General features: G+C 36.1%; 1 protein-coding gene across 2 annotated transcripts in view; it reads right to left on the reverse strand.

Moving 5' to 3' along the window:
- Mipol1 (mirror-image polydactyly 1) overlaps positions 1 to 22,617 on the reverse strand; it is a 240,282-nt gene that overhangs the window by 169,764 nt on the left and 47,901 nt on the right. For both annotated transcript variants that reach the window (XM_075947988.1, XM_075947989.1), the window contains exons 2-4: positions 10,442 to 10,646; positions 8,863 to 8,995; positions 7,507 to 7,612 (exon numbers count right to left, since the gene is read on the reverse strand). In XM_075947988.1, coding sequence (XP_075804103.1) covers positions 7,507 to 7,612; positions 8,863 to 8,995; positions 10,442 to 10,575 — 373 coding nt within the window. In that variant the 5' untranslated portion in view covers positions 10,576 to 10,646. The remainder of the gene's footprint in view (positions 1 to 7,506; positions 7,613 to 8,862; positions 8,996 to 10,441; positions 10,647 to 22,617) is intronic.

Genomic DNA, 22,617 nt, shown 5'->3' on the forward strand with positions numbered 1-22,617 from the left:
AAGACATAGTAGGAAAGAGAGTGTATTGAAAAATATTCTAGTTTAAACATTGGATCATGATTCTCTAAGTAACCTAATTTGAAAGATTGATATTTCTCAGAAAGAAGTATCTGCTCATAACATCTGTGTGGTGGCTATTTAAATAGAATAGGCTGAGGTAGTCCTTCCCCCTGGCTGAGCCAGGTATTCAAAAGGAACAGACTTCAAAAAGCCAGCTCAAGCACTAGGGATAAATCCTGGTCCCACTGTCAGTGACCCCACAGACTGCCCAAAGTACACAACTGTCACCTACTTTCAGAAAAGAAGTGTGAGACTTTTTTGACTTCCCATGGGAAGATTTACCATCTCTGAGAAGTGGTTGGAGGTGGGGAGGGGGAAGGTGGAGGAGCAGGAGGAGGGGAGGAAGTGGGAACTAGGATAGGTATATAAAATGAGAAAAGATTGTTTTAAAAAATTAATTTAAAAAATTGAACAGGCTGAGTTAAAGAGAGAAAAATCAGCGGAATTTCTCACAATGAAGCCACCGAAGACGATCATCATCCACAAATCACAAGTAACACATGCTATGTAGAAAATATCTTGTGAAGGCTAGGCCTTTAAAAACAAATCTCCAGCTTTACAGGAGGGTCAGCAACTTTTGGAGACACAGTGATGTCAAATGGTGTCCTTGCAAATGGACAACAGCGTCAAGAGAGGACCACAGGAACATTCCTAACTGTGGATATAAGATGTGTTTACACATATAATTTACCTTCCTTAGCATAAACTCTTTGTCAAACACTTTAAAGTAATGACTGCCTCAGGCCAGAAACAAGCAAGCAAAGCCCACTCCAGGCTGCCTGACGCTTCTCTCAGCTGCATCACAATGCTGGTGTCACTGCCACAACCGCTTCTGCAGAACAGAATATTACAACTTTCTAAGTCTGGATTTGATATTTCAAGATTTTAGAAATTAAAAAATATTTATTATTATTGTGTGTGCACATTATGCTTGTGTGTATGTAAGGTATGTTTGTGTCACAGGGTGTGTGTGGAAGTTCAAGAAAGTCTTGTGTGGAGTTGCTTTTATCTTTCCACCTTTATGTGAGTTCCAGGGGAAAAGGTGAGTATTTTATGTGGCATAACTTTTATTTTTTCACATTATCAAGTTGGGAATCTTCACTTATGTGGCTATATAATTTATATTTTAAGCATTTATATTGTCACTGAATAGAAAAACTGGGGTTGTAAGATTCAAGGACTATGTTTTCATCCTCTTAATAATCACAACAAAACTTCTATGCTCTTCAGAAAAGCAAATTTAAATTTTGTACTGTAGTAAAAATGAACTATCTTTATATATGAGATAATGTAAATGAGCTGTTTAGAAAAGAATCTGTATTTAAAGAGAAACGGTACTGTAAGAAAAGGGACTGCACTGTCAATACAAGGAAGCTATGACATACACCCATTATGTTATATGTTAAAATACAGTAATATAGATAGATTAGATAGATAGATAGATGATAGATAGATAGATGATAGATAGATAGATAGATAGATAGATAGATAGATAGATAGATAGATACATACACAGATAGATACACAGATAGATACACAGATAGATGCACAGATATACAGACAGACTTATAACCATGAGGCTTAAAAACTAAGGAGATCATTTGGCTAAAATCCAATATTGTCTTTATTTCAGTTTAATTGGAAGAGGATCTCAAATTCATCTTCTCCATGAGATATCAGGAACCTGGATTTCTCTTTGTACCAAAGGTTAATAAGAAATGTGTCTGCAAAAGTCAAACAGCATTAAATACCAAAAACTGATTATTATTCTACAGGAGTTGTTCTGTCATTCATAATCTCTCCGTGCTCCAACCTTCCACAGCTAATCTTTAATGGATGACATTCAAGAAAGAAAAATAACTAACACATAAAGCAGAGGCTCTAATGTGAGCTTTAAGAAATAAAAAATAAGGCTTCAAAGAAATATCAATATTTTAAACATTATAAACGAGTACTGAAAATACTGTTATATAAAATTTTCACAGTATTTGTATAATAATAATAATAAATACAAGAGACAATAAGCACCAGGCAACACCACTAAAATTCTAGAATAGAAAAAATATTTAAGTGAGCAACATATTTTTGAAAGTTAAAAAGACATCACTGGCATAAAAGAAATTAGCAGATGCAATCAGGGAACAGAACATTATGTCTTACTATTCCCTCAGCTGAATTAAAGCAATTTTTAAAATGTTTAGAGGTTAGCCACCTCATTTTAGTTGAAAAAAGATACTTTAAAAGTGTAAATATTTAATATTTCAGCTACTTTTCCTCTAAAATACACAGGTTTGGCAATGATGTTTTCAAGTAATATTACATGTGTGTAATTTAAATAAGTCAAAATGAATAAGAAGTCCTTAACAGGAACAATAAAACAAACATTTCTTAACATATGGAGAGACTTCTCTAAAGCTAAGTAAAACCTCATTACTATACGTTTCTCCTTTATTTTCTTTTCTTGTAAAGGTCACTTATTTTTCCCCTGGAGAAAATATATATCTCAGGCTTTATATAGCTCAGGCTAGTTTTGAACTGGGATCCTCCCAAATGCTACAATAACAATTCCGTAACACCAAACATAGATTCTTTTTCTAAACTTTCTTTTTGTTTATTCTTTGTGCCTTTTACATCATGCGTCCTGATTCCACACATCTCCCCCCCCCCCATACCACCAATAAAACTAAATAAAATTTAAGAGAAAACAGGAAAAAAATCAGGAAGAAAGGGAAATTGTCATCATGGAAGCTGTAGTGTGACACAGTGAGTTACATAACAAACCCCTTTATTCATACATTTTTCCATGCAGGTGTTCATCCCAAAGGATCATAGGTCTGGGGAAGCCACTGGTCTCTACTATGCCATCAACACTGGAACTCTTTTTGGACATCCTGTTGCTGCACTGTGTTGTGGAGATCCTGCAGCGGCTGGATCTGCAGGACCCCCACTCCCACCCATGCTGAAGCAGATCACAGATGGAGTGGATGTTGGGGTGGGCCAACACATAACCCTGGTTCTGGGCCTGGGTAGTTAGTTGCAGGGTTTGACAGCTTGCCAAATCTACCGTCTTTACCACCAGGGTGAGCTCTCTAGCATGACCCTGGCTAGTTGACCCCTTGCAGCAATGAACATGGGCATGGCCACTTCTCCTGCTTTCACATCGTCAAGGTCCATTCTTCCATGCCTGTACTCTCAGGGCCAGCTCTACTGTGCTGCCCAGGTGAAGTGAAAGGGTCATCCTCCTGAGAGCTACAGCTGATGGGGGTAGTGACAGTCCTCCTCTTAGGACCTCAGGGCCAGCTCTACTGTGCTGCCCAGGTGAAGTGGAAGGGTCATCCTCCTGAGAGCTACAGCTGATGGGGGTAGTGACAGTCCTCCTCTTAGGACCTCACGGCCAGCTCTTCCACCTGCCTGAGGCATTGATGGGTATGCATCTGAGTGGGGGTGAGGGCATCTCTCTCCCATCCACTCTACTGCATTGCAAATGATCAGTGGGGCCAGTTCTCCCACACCCACAAATGCGGGGCTGCCTCACCCACACCTCCGCACACAGGGTTGGCTCTATTGTACCATCCAGGCAAGGTACAGCACCTGCTCTCTAGTGTTGCAGCTGGTGAGGGGTCAAACCTAGTTTCTTCTAGATAGTACCAAACTTCTTCAGGCTTTAAAAGTTTAAGTATGAAGATCAGGGGGAATGAAAAGCTACGGGAGTAAATTAAATAATTAATAATATGTAAAATAAATATAAACTCTTTATAAAACAGACTAAGTATAAACACAGAGGCATTACCTGTTATTAGAATGGGCAAGCACTTACGCCTCTACAAACCTGTTATGAGCACTTTCATGGTGTCTACTTGATGGAGAGCTCCAGAAAACAATGTGGTGTCATTTACGGAGACCTTCTATGAGCAAAGCACTTCACAAGCATCAGTCTAAAACTAAAAGCCACCTAACAACAGATTTTAACCAATGCTGAGTGAGACTGTCATTATACATGTGAGAAAAACATTGGAAAAAAAAGTATGACCCCAAAGTCTGAACACTTAACCACAACCAATACGTGAATGAAGCATTATGATTTAAAAGTGCTTGCAAGTCAGAAAGAAATGATTAACAGTTCAATTTTTTTTATTCTTTTTCTGATGTACTGTCATTACATAGTTCATAATGAAGCTTCAAGATACAGCTCTTTGATTTGTAATGAAATTTGCATTGTTCCTAAAAAGCATTTAGGAAAGTATCTGTGACTATGATGATAATGATGCTCCTAAATAGGAGGGACAAATAAGGGCAAAGTATCCGAGGTTTCTTGTGACGGTGGACATAACCAGGCTTCAAATGCTCATGAGAACATTTAGAATGATAATCTTCACACCGTGTAAAAATGAACAGTGAAACAAAGGAAGCTAAATAACAATATACATGAAGGATTGTAGCGAGCTGCGTGGTGTCACACCTGATGGAGATGTATAATCAACTCCTGAGATGGCTAAGACCTGACAGAGAGAGAGAGAGAGAGAGAGAGAGAGAGAGAGAGAGAGAGAGAGAGAGAGGAGAGAGAGAGAGAGAGAGAGAGAGAGAGAGAGAGAGAGAGAGAGAGAGAGAGACGAGGGTGGTCGTGACAAAGGATTTCCACAGTTATACAAACCTAAACTTTTTCTACTTCTCTAATTTTGGATTCACAATTTATTAAAAAGCTATAAAATACATACTTATCAATAGCATTTTTTCTTAAATCTAATGCCTTGTCTCCAAAGTTTCTAACATAATTTTCAGGGTATTTCCCTTAAAGTGTATCCACAGTAAATCATTAATGGGGAATGTGGGTAGGTAAACGCCAGCAGCTCTGTCAAGTGTTTTCCATCATTGCTCTAGGTCTTATCTTTTTAAAGACAGTGCGACTCACTGAACCTGCAGCTGAATGGTTTCACAAGACTAGCTATAGCAGCGAGTTCCGGGGACTTCTCTCCCCCTCACCAGCACTAGTATTCCAGGCAATGATCCACATCTGATTTTTTACTAGGTCCTGGGAAATCCCAACTCAGCTTCATTAAAAGACCAACAAATTTCATTTAATACATATGCATAAAGATTGCCTTTTTTAGCACAATAATGTTGTAAATGCTATTTTCTTACTACTTCTTTAAATTAATTTTGAGATATAAAAGACTTGCGTGTTATCAAATATTGCTAAAATTTATTATTATTGTATCACATCTTATAACGTATCAAATTTATGTAATAATTCCATCATTAGATTTTATAATATTCTTATAATCAGAACAAACACAATAAAAACATTCTTATAAATTTTTATATCCTATATACATGAAAATGTCTAGTAGAAAGATTATTTGCCATGTATTAAAAAAATTTTAAACCTATAAATATCTTTGCATCATATTTGTTATTTTCAGCATTTAGTTTGGTGTTCATCCAGTATTTACCTTTTTATGGAAGCTGTTTTGTAAACATTAATATTTTGCTTACAAACATTGTAATAGATACATGTATACTTATCTTAGTTCACCAAATACACATATTGAAATAAAATGTGAAGTACAGTAATAAAAACAAGCATCCACACTTACCTGTATTATTAGTTCTTTTATGTTACAAGATACAAAGCATCGCTAACATATAATCAAAGTCCTGCATTGCTTCTCTTTCTATTACTCTGCTGATGTAATTGCTTTGTTTCCCAGTGTTTTGCTTTGGAATGCTCTTCATACATATGAGATAGAATATGGGTTTATTAAAACTTTGTATCTATTTAGAAATGATGAAAATTTCAAGAATGAACTAGAGATAGAAGTTTTTAGAGTTTCAAATCAATGAAAGGTTTTCCCTGTTCTTTTTAGTCTCTAGAGTCCATTGTCATGTTTCAGGGAAACTATATAATCCAGGTATTTTCATCAGCTAGGTACAAATAAGAGATTTAAAACACCTCACATAGACTAAAATAATATTCTGCTATTAATGAAAGAAAACATTACTAATTAGAACAATTGAATTCCTTCCATTTTGTATGTATTATTCAAATTGTGTAATCAAAAATTCTTAAATATAACAATACATAAAAATTTGAACTATATACTGAACTGTATTATTCAAAAATTATATAGTATATTTTACTCTTTAAGAGATAGGCTACTTAGTTGCATTAAATCATTACTATGTCATTATAGCTCCCAAAATATTTAATTATTTCTGTAGTAGTAACATTTAGAAAGTTAAGATGCATATATTTCAAAATAAATCTTATAGTACTGTCCTAGTAATTAGTGTATACATATATGACTTTTATAAAAATTTAGGAACTTCCCAATTGTTCTAAATTTTTGCTTACATTACTTATTTTAATGTATTATTAATTTTCCTTAAAATATATTCTTATATTTCCCTATCAAAAAGAAAAAAAATCTTATAGTTGTTTGTCATTAATAGAAAATTTGCCACCCAGTATTCATACAGATTATTTGTGTTAATCTTAATTATATTATCACAGGAATATTTATTAATAATTATCACCCACATTAATATTTTGAAAATAAACTATATTAATCATCTCTCTGACCTAAAATTCCACAATTCTTTTATATATGTTAACAAGTTAAGTAGTTTATAAAACATAATTATAACTTAAAATTAATCACTAAATAGTTTCATAAAATATACAATTGTTGAACAAGTAATCTATAAAATACTTCTAAATGCTTATCTATCATTTTACAAATTTCACTTTTCTTAACACAGAAAAATAGTGCAAGAAGAAAAAGCTACGATGACACAGATGGAGATCACTGAGTTCAGAATCCAGTGACGTATCTCTAACATGTAAATATGCTTTAAAATTGTCTCCATGCAAAGACCTGTGCATGAGTAAGACAGTTTCCAAAATCTAAGGCCGTTCTGTACAACATTAAAATGTGGCAACCTTTCACTTTAATCTCAAGGAAAACATTATCTCTCATCATCTACATCATCAGATGTTAACCTATTAGATGTATAAAACAGGTTTTTAAAAAAAAATCAAATGTAGGTTTCCATTGGTAATGAATATAGTGCTATCTATCTAATACAAAGGAGAGGTATTTCCTCTCCAAGAGCTAAAACAATAAGCGGTGTTTGAACTGCTGGTTGAAAGGTAGAGGCACTGGAAGTCATTATTTCCCCTTGTTTGTTCAGGCCCTTCCAACAAAACAAACAACCTTTTTGTGATTGGATTGACATGGTGTTAACAATGCATTTAATGCCCAAATCAGTGTGAATACAGGTAAAGCCCTCGCTAATACCAGTACCAGGATGTTAAAGCCACCTATTTTCTAAGCAGCCAAAAGGGAAAAAAGCTTCCCCTCCCTTGGCAAACAGGGCAATGAGCTAGAATCCAGCAGCACACATTCTCCAGCCACCTCCAGCTCCACATGAGCACCCATCTCCTACCTGCTGTCCTCTCAGCGACTTCAGCCTCGGCGGCTTTCTCCTGGAGTTCCAACTTAAGCTCTAATTTTCTCCTTTCTTTATCTTCTTTAGTCAATTTTTCTTGAAGCTAAAACAAATTTAAAAGATTATTCTTATCTGATAAACACCTTCTATACATAATTCATTTCAAAGTAAGATTTTGTTGTTCTTAAATCCTTATATAATATTACATTTAATTACTTAAATACACTGACTGTGAGGGGAAAACATTAAGGTTGTCATATACTCGTTAATATACTACCTCAAATAATATAAAAAATGGAAAAATTTTAATCTACACATTTATAGATGTGCATATAGACATAAAACAACACCAATTATCACTAAAAATACCTACTGCAGAAGCTGCTTCATTCATTCCTTTGTCTTAAAGCAAAGGATTCTAAGTGGCTCTACCAATCCTTAAATTACTAGCAGCAGGTTTATGCTTCTCTTACTAAGTCCAATATTTTGAAAAAAAATCAATTGAGTCAATAATCTCAATATCTGATACAAACCTGACTGGGAGTACTACCTCATCATATTTCATTTAATTGATGCTGTCACCTGACTAAAAGTTTGCATGTAATAAGTTCTAAATCAAAGTGCAGAAAACATCTCACACTTATACAGAACGCTTTTTATTTTCTTTTCCCATTGTTCCCTAGACTTTTGTCATCTGTGTTGTGCTCCTTCCGAAACAAGATTCATGCTTCAGTCTGATTAGGTCAAAAAATGAAAATATTAAAATCAGAAAGCTATACATAATTTTTAAGAGAATCCATAGAAACTGAACATTAGTTAATAAAATTTTTGCAGGCCAGAGGTATGTTGAGGAAGAACCAGAGGAAACAAAACATGTCATGTACGTGGAGCTGAATGCATGCAATAGTATAATAAGATACAAGACATACAGCATCATTTGCAACTTTGACATTTGGTGACATATATCACTGAAGTGAAAGAATGCACAGATACTAAGAAAAATGAAGAAAAATTAACAAAGTAGCATGAAAATAGCTGATAACACAACTCATATAACGTTGAAGTAAAATTTTACTACAGTGAAATTTGAATATTTGCTTTGTAGCAACATAAATTACAAGAGCTTTATGGAAAATGAGTGGTGTTACAAAAGCAAAAAATAAAAATAAAAAAAGCTTATTTTCATAGCCAGTCACTTAACTGAACCAACCTGGATGGCAAGACAACACAAGCCTACTGTTGAGGCATTAAAACACAAAATAAAGTTGAGTAATAATGAACAACAGGGAAAACTGAAATAGTCAACAGCAAAGACATTTTTTGAAGCAATTAAGACTTTTTATATTTCTATACCTTTTTATTGCTTGTTCTAAGAATTTCCAATTCTTTTTGAAGATATGCTACCGATGTCTCTTTATTTAAGTCTGGGATAACTTGAGAAATCTCAGATTCGTAATTCATATCACTCTTTCCACATTCCATAATACTACAATAAAAGAACATTATTAATGATTAATATATAGGATTTCACAAATGGCATTAATTTCTTATTAATAATAAATATGTAAAGTTTAAGTTTAAACTTTTTTATGTAGTTAAAAGTATGAGGGTTATAAAACAATAAATACGTCAACTTACAGATATACCAGTTTCTCAGTGGAGAAAATTTAGTTTGTGGATAGCACATAGTGATCCCAAAGATCACTGGTAAAGTATACTTGACAAAAGAGTTCAGGTTTTAGAAGCTACAAATGTTTTGATTTGTGGTTCTGGTTCGGATCAACTTATATTTTTTGCTTTCCTGAAAATGGAAACAACCATTTTCTCAATTTTATTAAAAGAGTATCATATCAATATTTTAATTATTAAATTAAAATTAATTTTAATTAAAATGAAAAAAGACATTAAAATTAATACCTATTCTCCAAAGACTTCACAGTAAATATATTCTACAAGACAGCTGATAAGGATACCTGAAAGCAGGTAGTATAAAGAAGAGAGGAGACCAAGATGGATTGTTTTCTAGTGTTATGGTATTAAGTATGTAAACTCTGATGGGTATTAAAAGTCACCTAAGCCAGTCTTTGGCATGGAGTTCTGGGATAGTCAGTGAGTGAAGGGCTATTACCATGCTCTCATAATGAATTATACCCATTATTTCATCATTCTTGCCTCTATACCTTAAAAATATACACCCAATTGTATCTAAGTAGGAATCTGACATGAAGGGAGAAGAACACCAATACAGTTATTGATTTTACTGTGTATTGATATCAACGAATATATCTTACTGAGTAATTTCAAACAGAACAGCAACCCCACGAAAAACTTTTAAAACAGTGCTCTAGAAAAATGAAAACAGAATTATGGAGCCATGTTCAAATCTAGTGCTATCTTTACCGCACATGATCAATTATCAAAGGAGCATAATCCCATTCATAACAAACAGGCATCGGAGATTCAAATTTCTTCACAGTGGATGATTTAATGCTGCAGAATGTAAATTTATAAGAAAGGCCAAAGGTAGACAGAGTACAGGGTAACTCTAAAAGTGTTCAGATTATACCAAACAAAGAACAGAGAGCGATGGAAAAACATCTCTGAACAGATTTGAGCTTTGGTGAACAATATCTCATATCAGTTTCACAAATATCCTTATATCCATAAGGAAGAGCCACAGAAATAATATTGCGGAAGAACCAAACATCATTGCTGTCTTTAAACTTGTCTTGTGCTGTTGCTCTAAGTGCTCTAGACACATTATAGCAATATCGTGGTAGAAATAGAAAGCCCTTGTAGGGTCCTAAATTTGTTTATAAGTCACTGATACATTAAATTTATCTCACGTGGAAATGAAGAGGAGGGACAACATATTAAAGAAATGTTGTTCCAACTCTTACCTTTTAGATTAAACACTGAAATCAATACGCACCTGCACTTTGTAAATGGCCCTTCATCTGGATAAGATTCCATGGCATGTATATTCCTGGAGTTACTCGATGGTGGTTCAAGGTCCTCAGATGTGACTTCATTGCCTAACTCATGCATGTTTTGCTCAGAATTCATAGTCAGCTGCTTATCTACTGAAGCACTCTCACTTCCCACTGAAGCCTCTTGTGGAAAGCAAATGGCTATGTCTGCACAAAAACCAAAGTGTATGATACATAAAAGGGCATAGCCAGATAGGAAAAACGTTGAACTAATAAACATTCTCATAGCTTTTAAGACGGTTCCTAGTCTTACTCTGCTGAAGCTGATTAAGTGTCTGCAGGTGTGTTTTCAATTCCCTGAACAGAAGCTGTTTAGACTAATCGCTTACAAAACAGGCCACGCACTGAGACGTTGGCAGAGCAGGCCATGCCTGTGTTAACTGAATTGTAGTCTCTGGGACTGGGATCAGCTCCATTTGTTTTATATTGCCTAAATGACTACAGTTGCTGTGACAGCCACTGATTTTAAACATGCTATTCTCAAAGTAGCAAACAATAAGAATATGACTATAATGAATCAATACCGTAAAATGGAACTGCGGTTCGGAATGCCTGGGGAAAATTATAGCCTTAGTACGTGTATAACATTGTACATGTTATTTAACACAATACTTTCCTGCCTATATAATGTAAATAAAATATCACTGACAACTAAATTCCTGGCATACCAATGAATATTATTTATTCAGTAACATCATCATGTTAAAATGGATGTAAGAATAACTTTAACATTAATGTCATCATATACATATATTATAAAATATACTTTGTATACTTTTTTGGCTTTTTCTTTTTAATTTTATTTAAATAGCATGCTTTTTCATTTACTTTACATACCAACAACTTTCCCCTCCTTCCTCTCTTCCTATCCTTTCCCCCTCCCTCCCCCCCTCCCTCCCTCCCCCCTCCCTCCCTCCCCCCTCCATCCCTCCATCCCTCCCCCCTCCATCCCTCCTCCCCTCCATCCCTCCCTCCCTCACCATTCTCTCCTCCTTCATCCCCATTCAGAAAGCAGCAGACCTTCTATGGGCTTGCATATAAAGCATGGCATATCAAACTAGGGCAGGACCAAGCTCCTCCCCTTACCTTGAAGTAATCTAACATGGGGAACAGGTTACCAAAAGCCAGCTAAGCATCAGGGAGAGGTCCCTCTCTCACTGTTAGGAGTCTTACTAAAAGACCAAGTTACAAGATTGTCACTCTGGTATGGAGAGAGCCTGTCAGTTCCATGAAGGCTCCCTAACTGTTGGTCCAGCATCCATGAGCTCCAGTGAGCTCAGGCACAGAAGCCTACTTCCTGAACATAACACCAGCAGCACAGACACTAAGAAGGACAATTAATAAACTGGACCTCCAGAAACTGAAAAGCTTCTGTACTAAGACAAAATGGCAGTCAATATACAGAGTAGGAAAAGATCCTCACCAACCCCGTATCTGACAGATGGCTGCTCTCCAAAATATATAAACAACTCAAGAAGCTAAACATCAAAATACCAAACCAGCGCCCACCCACTGAGAAGGTGGGGGTGATCTAATGGGAGCTCACCAAAGCAAGCTGGACTGGGACTGATGGAGCACGTGATCAAACATGCTGATCTCTCTGAACACGGCTGACAAGGAGGGCTGACTGAAAAGCCAAGGACAATGGCACTGGGTTTTGATTCTACTGCATATACTGGCTTTGTGGGAGCCTAGTCTGTTTGGATGCTCACCTTCCTGGACCTGGATGGAGGGGGGAGGACCTTGGACTTCCCACAGGGCAGGGAACCCTGGCTGCTCTTTGAACTGGAGAGGGAAAGGGAGGGGGATGGGGGTAAGAGGAGGGAAATGGGAGGAGGGGAGGAGGTGGAAATTTTTAAGTAAAAATAAATTTTAAAAATGTGAAAAATAAATAAATAAATTCAGCAAAAAAATGGGTTGCAGATCTAAACAGAGAATTCTCAATAGAAGAAACTCAAATGGCTGAAAGACTCTTGAAGAACTGCTCAACATCCTTAGTGATCAGGGAAATGCAATTCAAAACAACTCTGAGATTCTATTTTACACCTGTCAGAATGGCTAAGATCAAGAACACTGATGACAGTTTATGTTGGAGAGGATATGGAGTAAGGGGAACACTTCTCCATCGCTGGTAGGAGTGTATATTTCTAAGGCACCCATTGGAAATCACTTTCTTAGAGACTTGGAAATCAATCTACCTCAAGAACCATCTATGTCATTTTGGGCATATACCCAAAGGATAAGCAATCATACCACAAGGACACTTGCTCAACTTCGTATGCTTAATTGTATAAAAAAATTATTTAAATTGGATCGACTAAGCACTATTTAAGGAGATAAACTATATTAAATGGCATAGTAAAGTTTCAGAGGAAATCATATATACAAAATCCACTGTTATTCCTATGATTTACAGGTACAACTCTTGGTTGTAACATGTACTTCATTAACTCCAGAAGAAATAATTCTTCAGCCTTAAAAAATATTCTTGGTGATACACTATGAAACCTGCCAACACAAAATCCTTTTGAGGCACAAAAGTGTTTTTAAAATAAAAGGAAATTAGTATACAAAAAAGAAAGTAACTCACAAAACTTCATTTGATTTTTTTGTTTGTATTAACTGTAGGCAATAAAAACTTCAAGCCTAAATATTTCATAATGGTACATCACAAATCACCTGATTTTAGTAAATTATTTTGATTTCTCTTTTTTGAGGAAAAGAATTGTAAGAGAGAAATGTTGTATCATAACTGCATACTATGAAATAATCATGACATTTCAACATATTATCCTGACATTTTCGTTCTTTTTTATTGATTTTTATTGAGCTCTACATTCTTCTCTGCTGCCCTCCCTGCCTCTCCCCTGCCCTGCAACCCTCCCCCAAGGTCCCCATGAAAACTCTTCCATGGTTTGTTTTACATGCTCACTCACAATTCTGCTTTCTTACAATACCTGGCATAAGGATGGAGTCCTCAACCTCTAAGTAAGAGCATTTCAGGTATGCTAAAGAGACATTCTATCTGCAGTACATCATTAATATGTAACTCAAATAAAAAGTAGTTACAGTTACTAAAATAAATATATAAGTAATAAAAAATGCATTCAAAGCCATTTCATTATAACTCTGGTGTCTGTTGTTATGTCTCCCTTTTCATTTCTGATTTTGTTAATTTGGATGTTCTTTCTCTGCCTTTTGGTTAGCTTGGAAAAGGATTTGTCTATCTTGTTGATTTTCTCAAAGACCCAGCTCTTTGTTTTATTGATTCTTAGAACTGTTTTCTTTGTATCTATTTTATTGATTCAGCCCTCATTTTGATTATTTCCTATCTTCTACTCCTCCTGGGTGAGTCTGTGCCTTCTTGTTCCAGAGCTTTCAGACGTACTGTTAAGTCGCTTGTGTCAGATTTCTCCACTTTCTTTATGTGGGCACTTAGTGCTATAAACTTTCTTCTTAGCACTGCTTTCTTAGTGTCCCATAGGTTTGGGTATGTTGTGCATTCATTTTCATTTAATTCTAGGAAGTCTCTAATTTCTTTATTTCTTCCTTGACCCAAGAGTGACTCAAATGAGCATCGTTCAATTTCCATGAGTTTGTAGGCTTTCTGCAATTAGTGTTGTTGTTGCATTCTAACTTTAATGCATGGTGATCCCTTAAGATACAGGGGGCTGTTCCATTTTTTTTGTAGTTGTTGAGGCTTGCTTTGTAGTCAAGTATGTGATCAATTTTAGAGAAGGTTTCATGAGCCGCTGAGAAGAAGGTATATTCTTGTGTGTTTTGTGTTTGAGTGAAATGTTCTATAAATGTCTGTTAAGTCCATTTGAGTCATGACATCTATTAGTTCTCTTACTTCTTTGTTAAGTTTCTGTCTGGCAGACCTGTCCATTGGTGACAGTGGCATGTTGAAGTCCCCTACTATTAGTAATGTGGGGTTTGGTGTGTGATTTTAGCTTTAGAAATGTTTCTTTTACATGTGTGGGTGTTCTTGTTTGTGGGGCCAACCACAGAAACAGCTGACCTGAGCTAGTAGGAACTCACTGACTCCTGACTGACAGTGGGGAAACCTGCATAGGACCGAACTAGGCCCTCTGAATGTGGGTGACATTTGTGTGGCTGGGGAAGTCTGTGGTGCCATTGGCAGTGGAACCAGGATTTATCCCCAATGCTTGAACTGGCTTTTTGGGACCCATTCTCTTTGAAGGGATGTTTTGATAAACCTAGATATAAGGGGGAGGACCTTGGTCCTGCCTCAAAGTGACTCTCCATGGGAAGCCTTATCCTCTCTGAAGAGTGGATGAAGGGGGGAGCAAGGGGAGTGGAAAGTGGGAGGAGGAAGAGGACGGAAGGGAGAGGGAACTGGGATTGGTGTGTAAAATGAGAAAAGAGTGTATTAAAAAAATAAAAAGAAAAACTAATAATTGGATAAGCTATTTTACACTGCAAAAAATGTTTGGGATACAGCAAGAACAGGAATAAAATTATAATTGTAAAGTTTAAGAAAAATAACTTTAGAGTCTATGCTGTTCTGCTGTGTATAAGGAACAAAGACTCTGTCAAAGGGGAAGAATAATCCAGGAGTCTGAGGTTACAAAGGCCCTCAGATTCCTATGACAGAACACACCAACTGTGTTAGATTCTTAAGTTCTGGCCCATTAAAACCAATTATCCCACTATTTACAACTTGGTTCAGTTATCTACGTATATATTTCTTGGTCTAATTTAGCATCTTTCTCCATCCAAAGTTTTATTCCTAAAGTTTCTGTTTTTGTTGTAGACGCTTCATTGTTTTTTAATCCTACCTCTGATAGCTTGCTGCTATTTGCCATGACAGTTATAACTTTTCTACTGGTTTAACCTATCAAATTATAAGACCCCTTGAGATCTTCATAGATCACCATCATTCCACTGTGACCATCCTCCATTCCAAACTTCTAGAGGAGATATAGAGGCTTCCAAACAAGAGTGCATTTGGTTTCCTCCCAGATCTTAGTCATTATGATATTTGGAACAATAGTAAAATAAATGCATAGATTTCTGACACTTCTTTTTAATTCTTTAAAAATTATTTTATTGTGTGTGTGTTTTACTTGTATGAATATCTGTGTATCACTTGTATGCCCATGAAAGCCAGAGGAGGGTGGCAGACCTACTAAATCAGAAGTTGCAGTAGTGAGCCACCATGTTGGTGCTGGGAATTGAACCCTGGTACTGTGGAAGAGCAACCACCCAACCCCCGTTCTAAGATTTCTTGGTTTTAATTTGAAAATGTTTCAAAATGTTAATAGTTTAGAGACCACGGCAGGAGGTATGATAGACAGTGAATTTCAGGTAAGCCCGGGCTCCACAGTGAGATCATGTACTAACACTATCCCTCTCTCTCCAAAAAACACTCTCAAAAGTTAATATTTGAAACACTTAATATATATATATAAGGAACCGATACTGTGTGGTTTAGCTCTTTTTCTAATTTTGCTCAGTCATAAAACCTTTCAGATTCCTAATTTGAACTGTTCATCTGACATTTGGAGTCTGCTCTGCAAATCAAACTATCTATACTCTTTATTGAGAATTTAATTTTACTTCAGAGTAAACAAGGCTGATTTATAAAATCTTTCCACCTACCTGCCTGCACTTTATTTTATTTTTTTAAAAAAATCAGTTTGGCAAATACTATTTCATCAAATTAATGCTAAATATTGGAAAGTCCTTTGAATGTTCTTTCCTACATTTTCCTATATAAGTATTTAACTATTATTTGGAAATGTGATCTTTTGAATTCTATCATATTTTGATACTATTTGTGGGAACCAGAGAGTGCAATATACTCTGTGGCAGTGCACTAGGGAAACAAATAGAAGGAGAGAAGAGACAGTTCTATGAAGGGCTCTAGTACAGTTAAGATGAGAAACTGACACAATGATTTGAAAATTTGAATGTAACAAGGACCAAGCAAGGGATGTACAAATGATTATATTAAGAAATATGCATAGGATCAAAAACCCATTGCCATTGTTCTTGAGTTCTCAGTAGTCCTCATTGTTCGCTATGTTCAGCGAGTCCAGTTTTCTCCCAGTCTTTTTCAGACCCACAGGGCAGGGAACCCTGATTGCTCTTTGGGCTGACGAGGGAGGAGGACTTGATTGGGGGAGGGGAGGGAAATGGGAGGCGGTGGCGGAGAAGAGACAGAAATCTTAAATAAATAAATAAATAAATAAATGATGAAAACTAGTTAGGAAAAAAAAGATATATGCATACTCAAGATTCAGCTCTAGGAAGACTTTACAAAGGTATTAGCTCCGAAAATGAAAAAGAAAGATTGAGGAAAATAAATGAAATGACAAATGGTTAGTTTGGCAATGAAAAACTGACAGATGGTAAGTATAAAACACCTAAAGAAAATCAGTTTTCAGGGGTCATTGTAGAAGAAGGAGCAAAAATATGTTAAGAGCCAGAGCAATTGGGAGTTTACTGTGAAGTTGTATCGCCTAGAAATGTCAGAAGTGACACCAATCAAGTCTTCCATGAGCTGAACAAAGATAACAAAAGACCTGCTGAAGAGGACAAGGAAAGCCTAGGAAGCCTCCATCCTACACAGAGGCAACTAAGGAATATAGAGAGTAGGACATTCACAACAATTGGTTAACCAAAACCAAATGGTCAGTTGTATAAATGTATACATACACATAAAGTTATACAGAATGAGTAGTTTTCATTTATATATCTAGGAACACACATACTTACATATATGCATATATACATATACATATAACAAGAAAGCAAGGGGGACATGAAAGGGTTTGAAGGAAGGGAAAGGGGAAATGATGTGCCTGTATTATAATTTCTATATATCAATAGCTAGGTATCCATAGATAAGTATAGATGTATCTATATAGATATAGAGAAAGATCTCTCTATCTATAGAACGTGGTTCTCCTTCTTCCTTAGATTGTCATCCACAAGCAGAGAGTGAGGTGAAGCGGGAACAGGGTTCAGACGGCTGTGGATACAACTGAGAGAGCCCTTGGGAGATGACTTTAGTGAATCAACTCAACTTTATTCCAGAGTATAAGAAATATATAATGATGTACTAGCACTTTTGAGAAAAGCTGTACTCCTAAACCTCTGTGTTGCTGTTTGGTTGTGTTGTGTTTGAAGGATTTTTTTTCTGTTGTTGCTGTTCTGAGACAGGATCTCCACATATACCTATGTAGGCCTTAAACTCACTAAGTAGCACAAACTATTTAATCTTCCTGTTTCAACCTCCTCAGTGCTGGAAGGACTGCTATGCCCGGCTATTTGTAAATCCATGTTGCACTAAATAAAAATGGACAGAAAAAAAATAAATATGTAGGATTGGGAAGCTTGGGGACAAACCCTAATTTAAGTGACACACTCCTATCATAAGGTTGGGTTAATGGAAGTAGGGTCTAATAGCAAAGCTCCTAGTACAAGTCTTAGTTACCATATGTGCAGCTGAAGAAAACTAGCAGGAAACTGTGCCAAGGGTCATGCTAGAGACAAGTCAGGCCTCCAGGCTTAGAAACAGTCTTCAGATAAGGTCAGTCCTCCCAGTCTTCAGAGAGACATTCTCCAGATAAGGGCAGGTAGAGAGCAGGAAGTCTCACTGGGGAGGGTGTCCCAAATGTTGACAAGCTTTGGAGAGAGCTGACAGGATATTATAGACAGCAACCTCTGACCATCAAGACCTTCCAACAAGAGAGAGATAAGATAGATAGATAGATAGATAGATAGATAGATAGATAGATAGATAGATAGATGGATGGATGGATGGATGGATGGATGGATGGATGGATGGATGGATGGATGGATGGATGGATGGATGGATGGATGGATGGACGGACGGACGGACGGACAGGAACACAGAACTAGAAGCCAGATGTGGCGGCACGTGCCATGCCTGTAACCCCAGCACATTAGAGAGGAGGAAGGAGAATGCCACAGGTTCAAGGCCAGTCTGGTCTTACCAAGCTTTAGGTCAGCCAAAGCTACACAGTTAAACACCGCATTTTAAAGGCTTCTAAATAATAAAATAGAGTTTATTTCAATAATATTTCAAAAGGTTTTGTCTTAAGATCCAGGAGGCAACTATTCTTTAATTGGCAAGGCTCCAATGGGTAAGAATTTTAGCAAAACAGATATTTCTTGTATAATGTTGGGATGAAAAACTTCTAAAATGAGTGACAGGTTAGTACAGAGACCAAGATATGTCTCATCTAGAAAAAGGGGATGCAATTTGGAGAAGTGGTAATCAGGACGAAGGATGCTGGAAATGTCACTTTTGAAGGCACCAAAGTCATCCAGGAATGGTAAGAAGTGAAGAGAAGAAATAGGAAACAAATGTAAATCTCTTCAGGGGTTACAGAATATGCTAAAGTAGACAGAAAGATTAGAAACAAAGGAACAAACAAAACACAAAACTGATAATTGGTAAAAAGTCTTTTCTTATTTTTTATTTTGAAACTAATGTGTGTATAAGTTAATAAACACAGAAAGTAGTCCTGTTAACTTTGTCTACAACCTCTCCGCTCCTCCATCTCCATCGGCCTACTTCTGATCTGTCATGCCCATACATGTTTTCTTTCCTGAAAAATTTTAGAGTATATTGCAGTATGCACTTTGGCTTCTGGGTACAATTAAAGTACTAATCTAACCCCTTGCATTTTCCCAAATTTTATCTATCTTATCCAAATGCTACAATAAATAAAATTTCCGACTTAGTGCCTCTCCCACTATGAAAATAGACTAGCACACAGTAAGTCTGAATTCAGTCTTTATTTTCCCCAGACTCAATCTGAGGAGAAGGGGGTTTTAAGACAATAGTGGAATGAAGCTGTTAAAAGCTTAAGTCGAACTTGTATTACCAATCAATTCTGAAAGAACTATGTAGAAACATGAACACGAAAGCCAATAAAATGCTATAGAAGTGAAGTTGTGGGATGATTCTGCACAGCAATCAGTCTGTTAGAAAGACAAATATTAAACAAAAGACAGATGTCCACTCTAAACCAACTCTTATCTCTGAGCAGACAAACTTGAAACTGAAAGTCTTCTACTGAAATTCTTTCTCTCCCTCTCTCCCATATTTAATATAGAAGCTCTCTTTAGTAATCCATATTAGTGTTTAATCAATGCCATTGTTAACTCTTCTGCCATTATGGCTAACTGATTTAATATTATTTAAATTCATCTATCCATATGGGATTAGATAATAACCTCTTCTCATAACTCATAAGTCTACGAAGTCTTGATTTCTTTATTCAACTTTAAGCAAAAAGGAAAATCATTATGACTATTATCATGCCTTCATTTGCTCTTCTGCAGACATGGTTTTATATGCCATATATATCTACCATTCCAAATATGTCTTTGAAATTTTGTCATTACTATCTAATGCTATCACTGTTGTGCTAACCTATCATGTAACTATTTGAAATATTCTGGACAGCTATTAAAGGTGGTACTCTAAAATGCCATGCATTGCTAGTGCCAAAGGAAGTTATGCATCTGGACAACATGAGTGGAATTGATGCTGACCTTTTCAAATCAATACTTATTGGAAGGCTAGCTACAATATAAGCTTTGAGGACCTCATCTCTCTTTAGTGGACTTGGGTATCATTTCAAGAGATGATTTTCATGATTGAAAAATATGGAGATATCAGCATTGTCAACAGGCTTAGTGTTGATGTATTTAAACACTTGATTCAAATTATGATACCATTTCCTTATCTAGAAAAGAAAGCTCTGAGATCCTCTTTGGGTTGGCTCATTTCTCCATAAAATTACAAAAAATGTATATCTGATGTTTCCTATGAAATCAAAACTCACAGCTCAAAATAAGAATTATTTCATGACAGAAGTGATGAGGTGACTAGAATCAAATAGGGATTCACAGAAGCTGGGAAAGTCTGTTCTGTCTGGCTTTGCAAATAGTTTGTGACAACTGGTATCTGTGTAAATGGATTTGATGGTCCCCTGGGGGGGTCAATATTGTTTATAGAGCTGTTTCCTCAGAGTGGTTGAACTAGAATCATCCCTAGAGATCCTACCAGGTTACTAAGAATAGCAATGACCTAGTCACCTGAGAGCTTAAGAACAGAAAAAGACAAGCATATAAAAGGAATATTGGCAAATACATTGGAATAAATGAATCACTATCAAATTTTTAAATATCTCCTTTTGTTTTTGAGATTATAAAATAATTATATCACTTCCCTTTCTTTTCTTCCCTTCAAACCCTCCCCTAGAATTCTCCTTGATATCTTACAAATTCATGAACTCTTTTCATTAATCGTTATTGCATTAAATTATATGTATATACATATACATTCCTACATATAATCCACTCAGTCTATATAAAATACAGTTTAGGAGATTTCATACTTAAAATTAACTAATTAACTAGTGAACATGTTGTTATTCTGCTCTGACCCTTGCTAGCCATTTATAAGCACTTCTTTAAATTCTCCTCAGCAGAACTGAGGAGGCAGAAATAATTACATTTACCAACTGATTCTACAAATATAAAAATAAACTCTGTTGTTTATTGTTTTATTCCTAAACTATCTCCATTTTTGCTATTAGATTATAATGTAGATGTAGATAAAAAGACTTACCAGTGGTCCACATTTTAAACAGTCTTTAAGAATGAGCATTAGTTTCAAAATACCAGAAGAATAATATCAACTAGAGGTTCCTAATGGCACCTGACACTTTTAAGCAATGTGGAAGTATGCATGTATGTGTATGCATGGATATGTCTGTCTATCTGTACAAATCACTTATTTCAGTTAGTATGTATTTCCAACTTTCCGTCTCCTTTTCTTCAGGAGTGGAGGACTAAAATCCACATAGATGTTTACTATATGTGTTCCCCTGACACACACAAGAGAAAAAGAGAAAAAACACATCAGAAATATCATATTAATTCTACTTAATATGAGGTGTTCAAGAAAATAGTACAACTACCATACACTGATGGATTGTGACTTAACTGGGTAAACAACTCTGAAAACAGACTGCAGATTTTAAATTCTAACACCATGCATGACCTACTGTATGATCTGTAACAAATACTGTTATTTATTAACTTATTGGTTGTTACTATATAGGTTAGGCTGGTGGCTGGGAAGACGGATAAGTCAATAAAGTTCTTGCTGTATAAGCATGACAAACCTGTGTTCAAACCCCCAGAGCCCATGTAAATGGTGGGCATGATGGCACATGATTGGATCCCCAGTATCTGCCAGGTAAAGACAGGAGGATCCTGAGAACTCACTGACCAGCCAGCCAGGCCAAAACAGAAAGCTTTAGGTTCATGAGACACCCTGTTTCAAAAAGTAAGACAGAGATCAATAGAAAAATATACCAACATCAACCTCTAGCATCCACACTCACTTACAGATGAGCAAACCCACATACATGTACACACACAATATGAATGAATAAACAAAGGAATGAATGAGCTAAGTACACCCAGGATGACCTTGAATTCGTGACCCCGCTGCCACGCCTTTCCCATTGTGAGGATTACAGGAATGGAGCACCACACATGGCTATTAGCAAATTATTTAACCTTAATTAATTTCCCTCCAGTAAAACACAAAATAATATTCCCTCAAAGGGCACTTAAGACCAGTAAAATATTTAAATTTAAAAGTCTCTTGGAAAAGTATTATCATAGAACACATACTCAATAAATGTTAATTATTACCTTTAAGCTGATGTTAACAGTTGCCTTCTGTATTTTTGCTTCCAAATCTCCCCTGACTTTATTATGTACTATATGCTTACACTGACATTATACATTGGTACTGTATGCTCATGCTAACTTCATAGGTGGATACTGTATGCTCACAATGACTTTATACATGAGTACCATGTATCATAGTAACTTAATACGTTAGTATTGTATGTTCACACATACTACAAATGTGGGTACCATATGCTCACAGTGATTTAATACATGGGTACCGTGTTCTCACACTGACTTCATACACGGATACTGTATTTTCACATTGACTTCATACGTAGGTACTGTATGCTCACAATGACTTCATGTGAAGGTACTGTACGCTTACACTGTCTTCATATTG

This window comes from Microtus pennsylvanicus, chromosome 14 (assembly GCF_037038515.1).
Source record: "Microtus pennsylvanicus isolate mMicPen1 chromosome 14, mMicPen1.hap1, whole genome shotgun sequence".
Lineage (NCBI taxonomy): Eukaryota > Metazoa > Chordata > Mammalia > Rodentia > Cricetidae > Microtus > Microtus pennsylvanicus.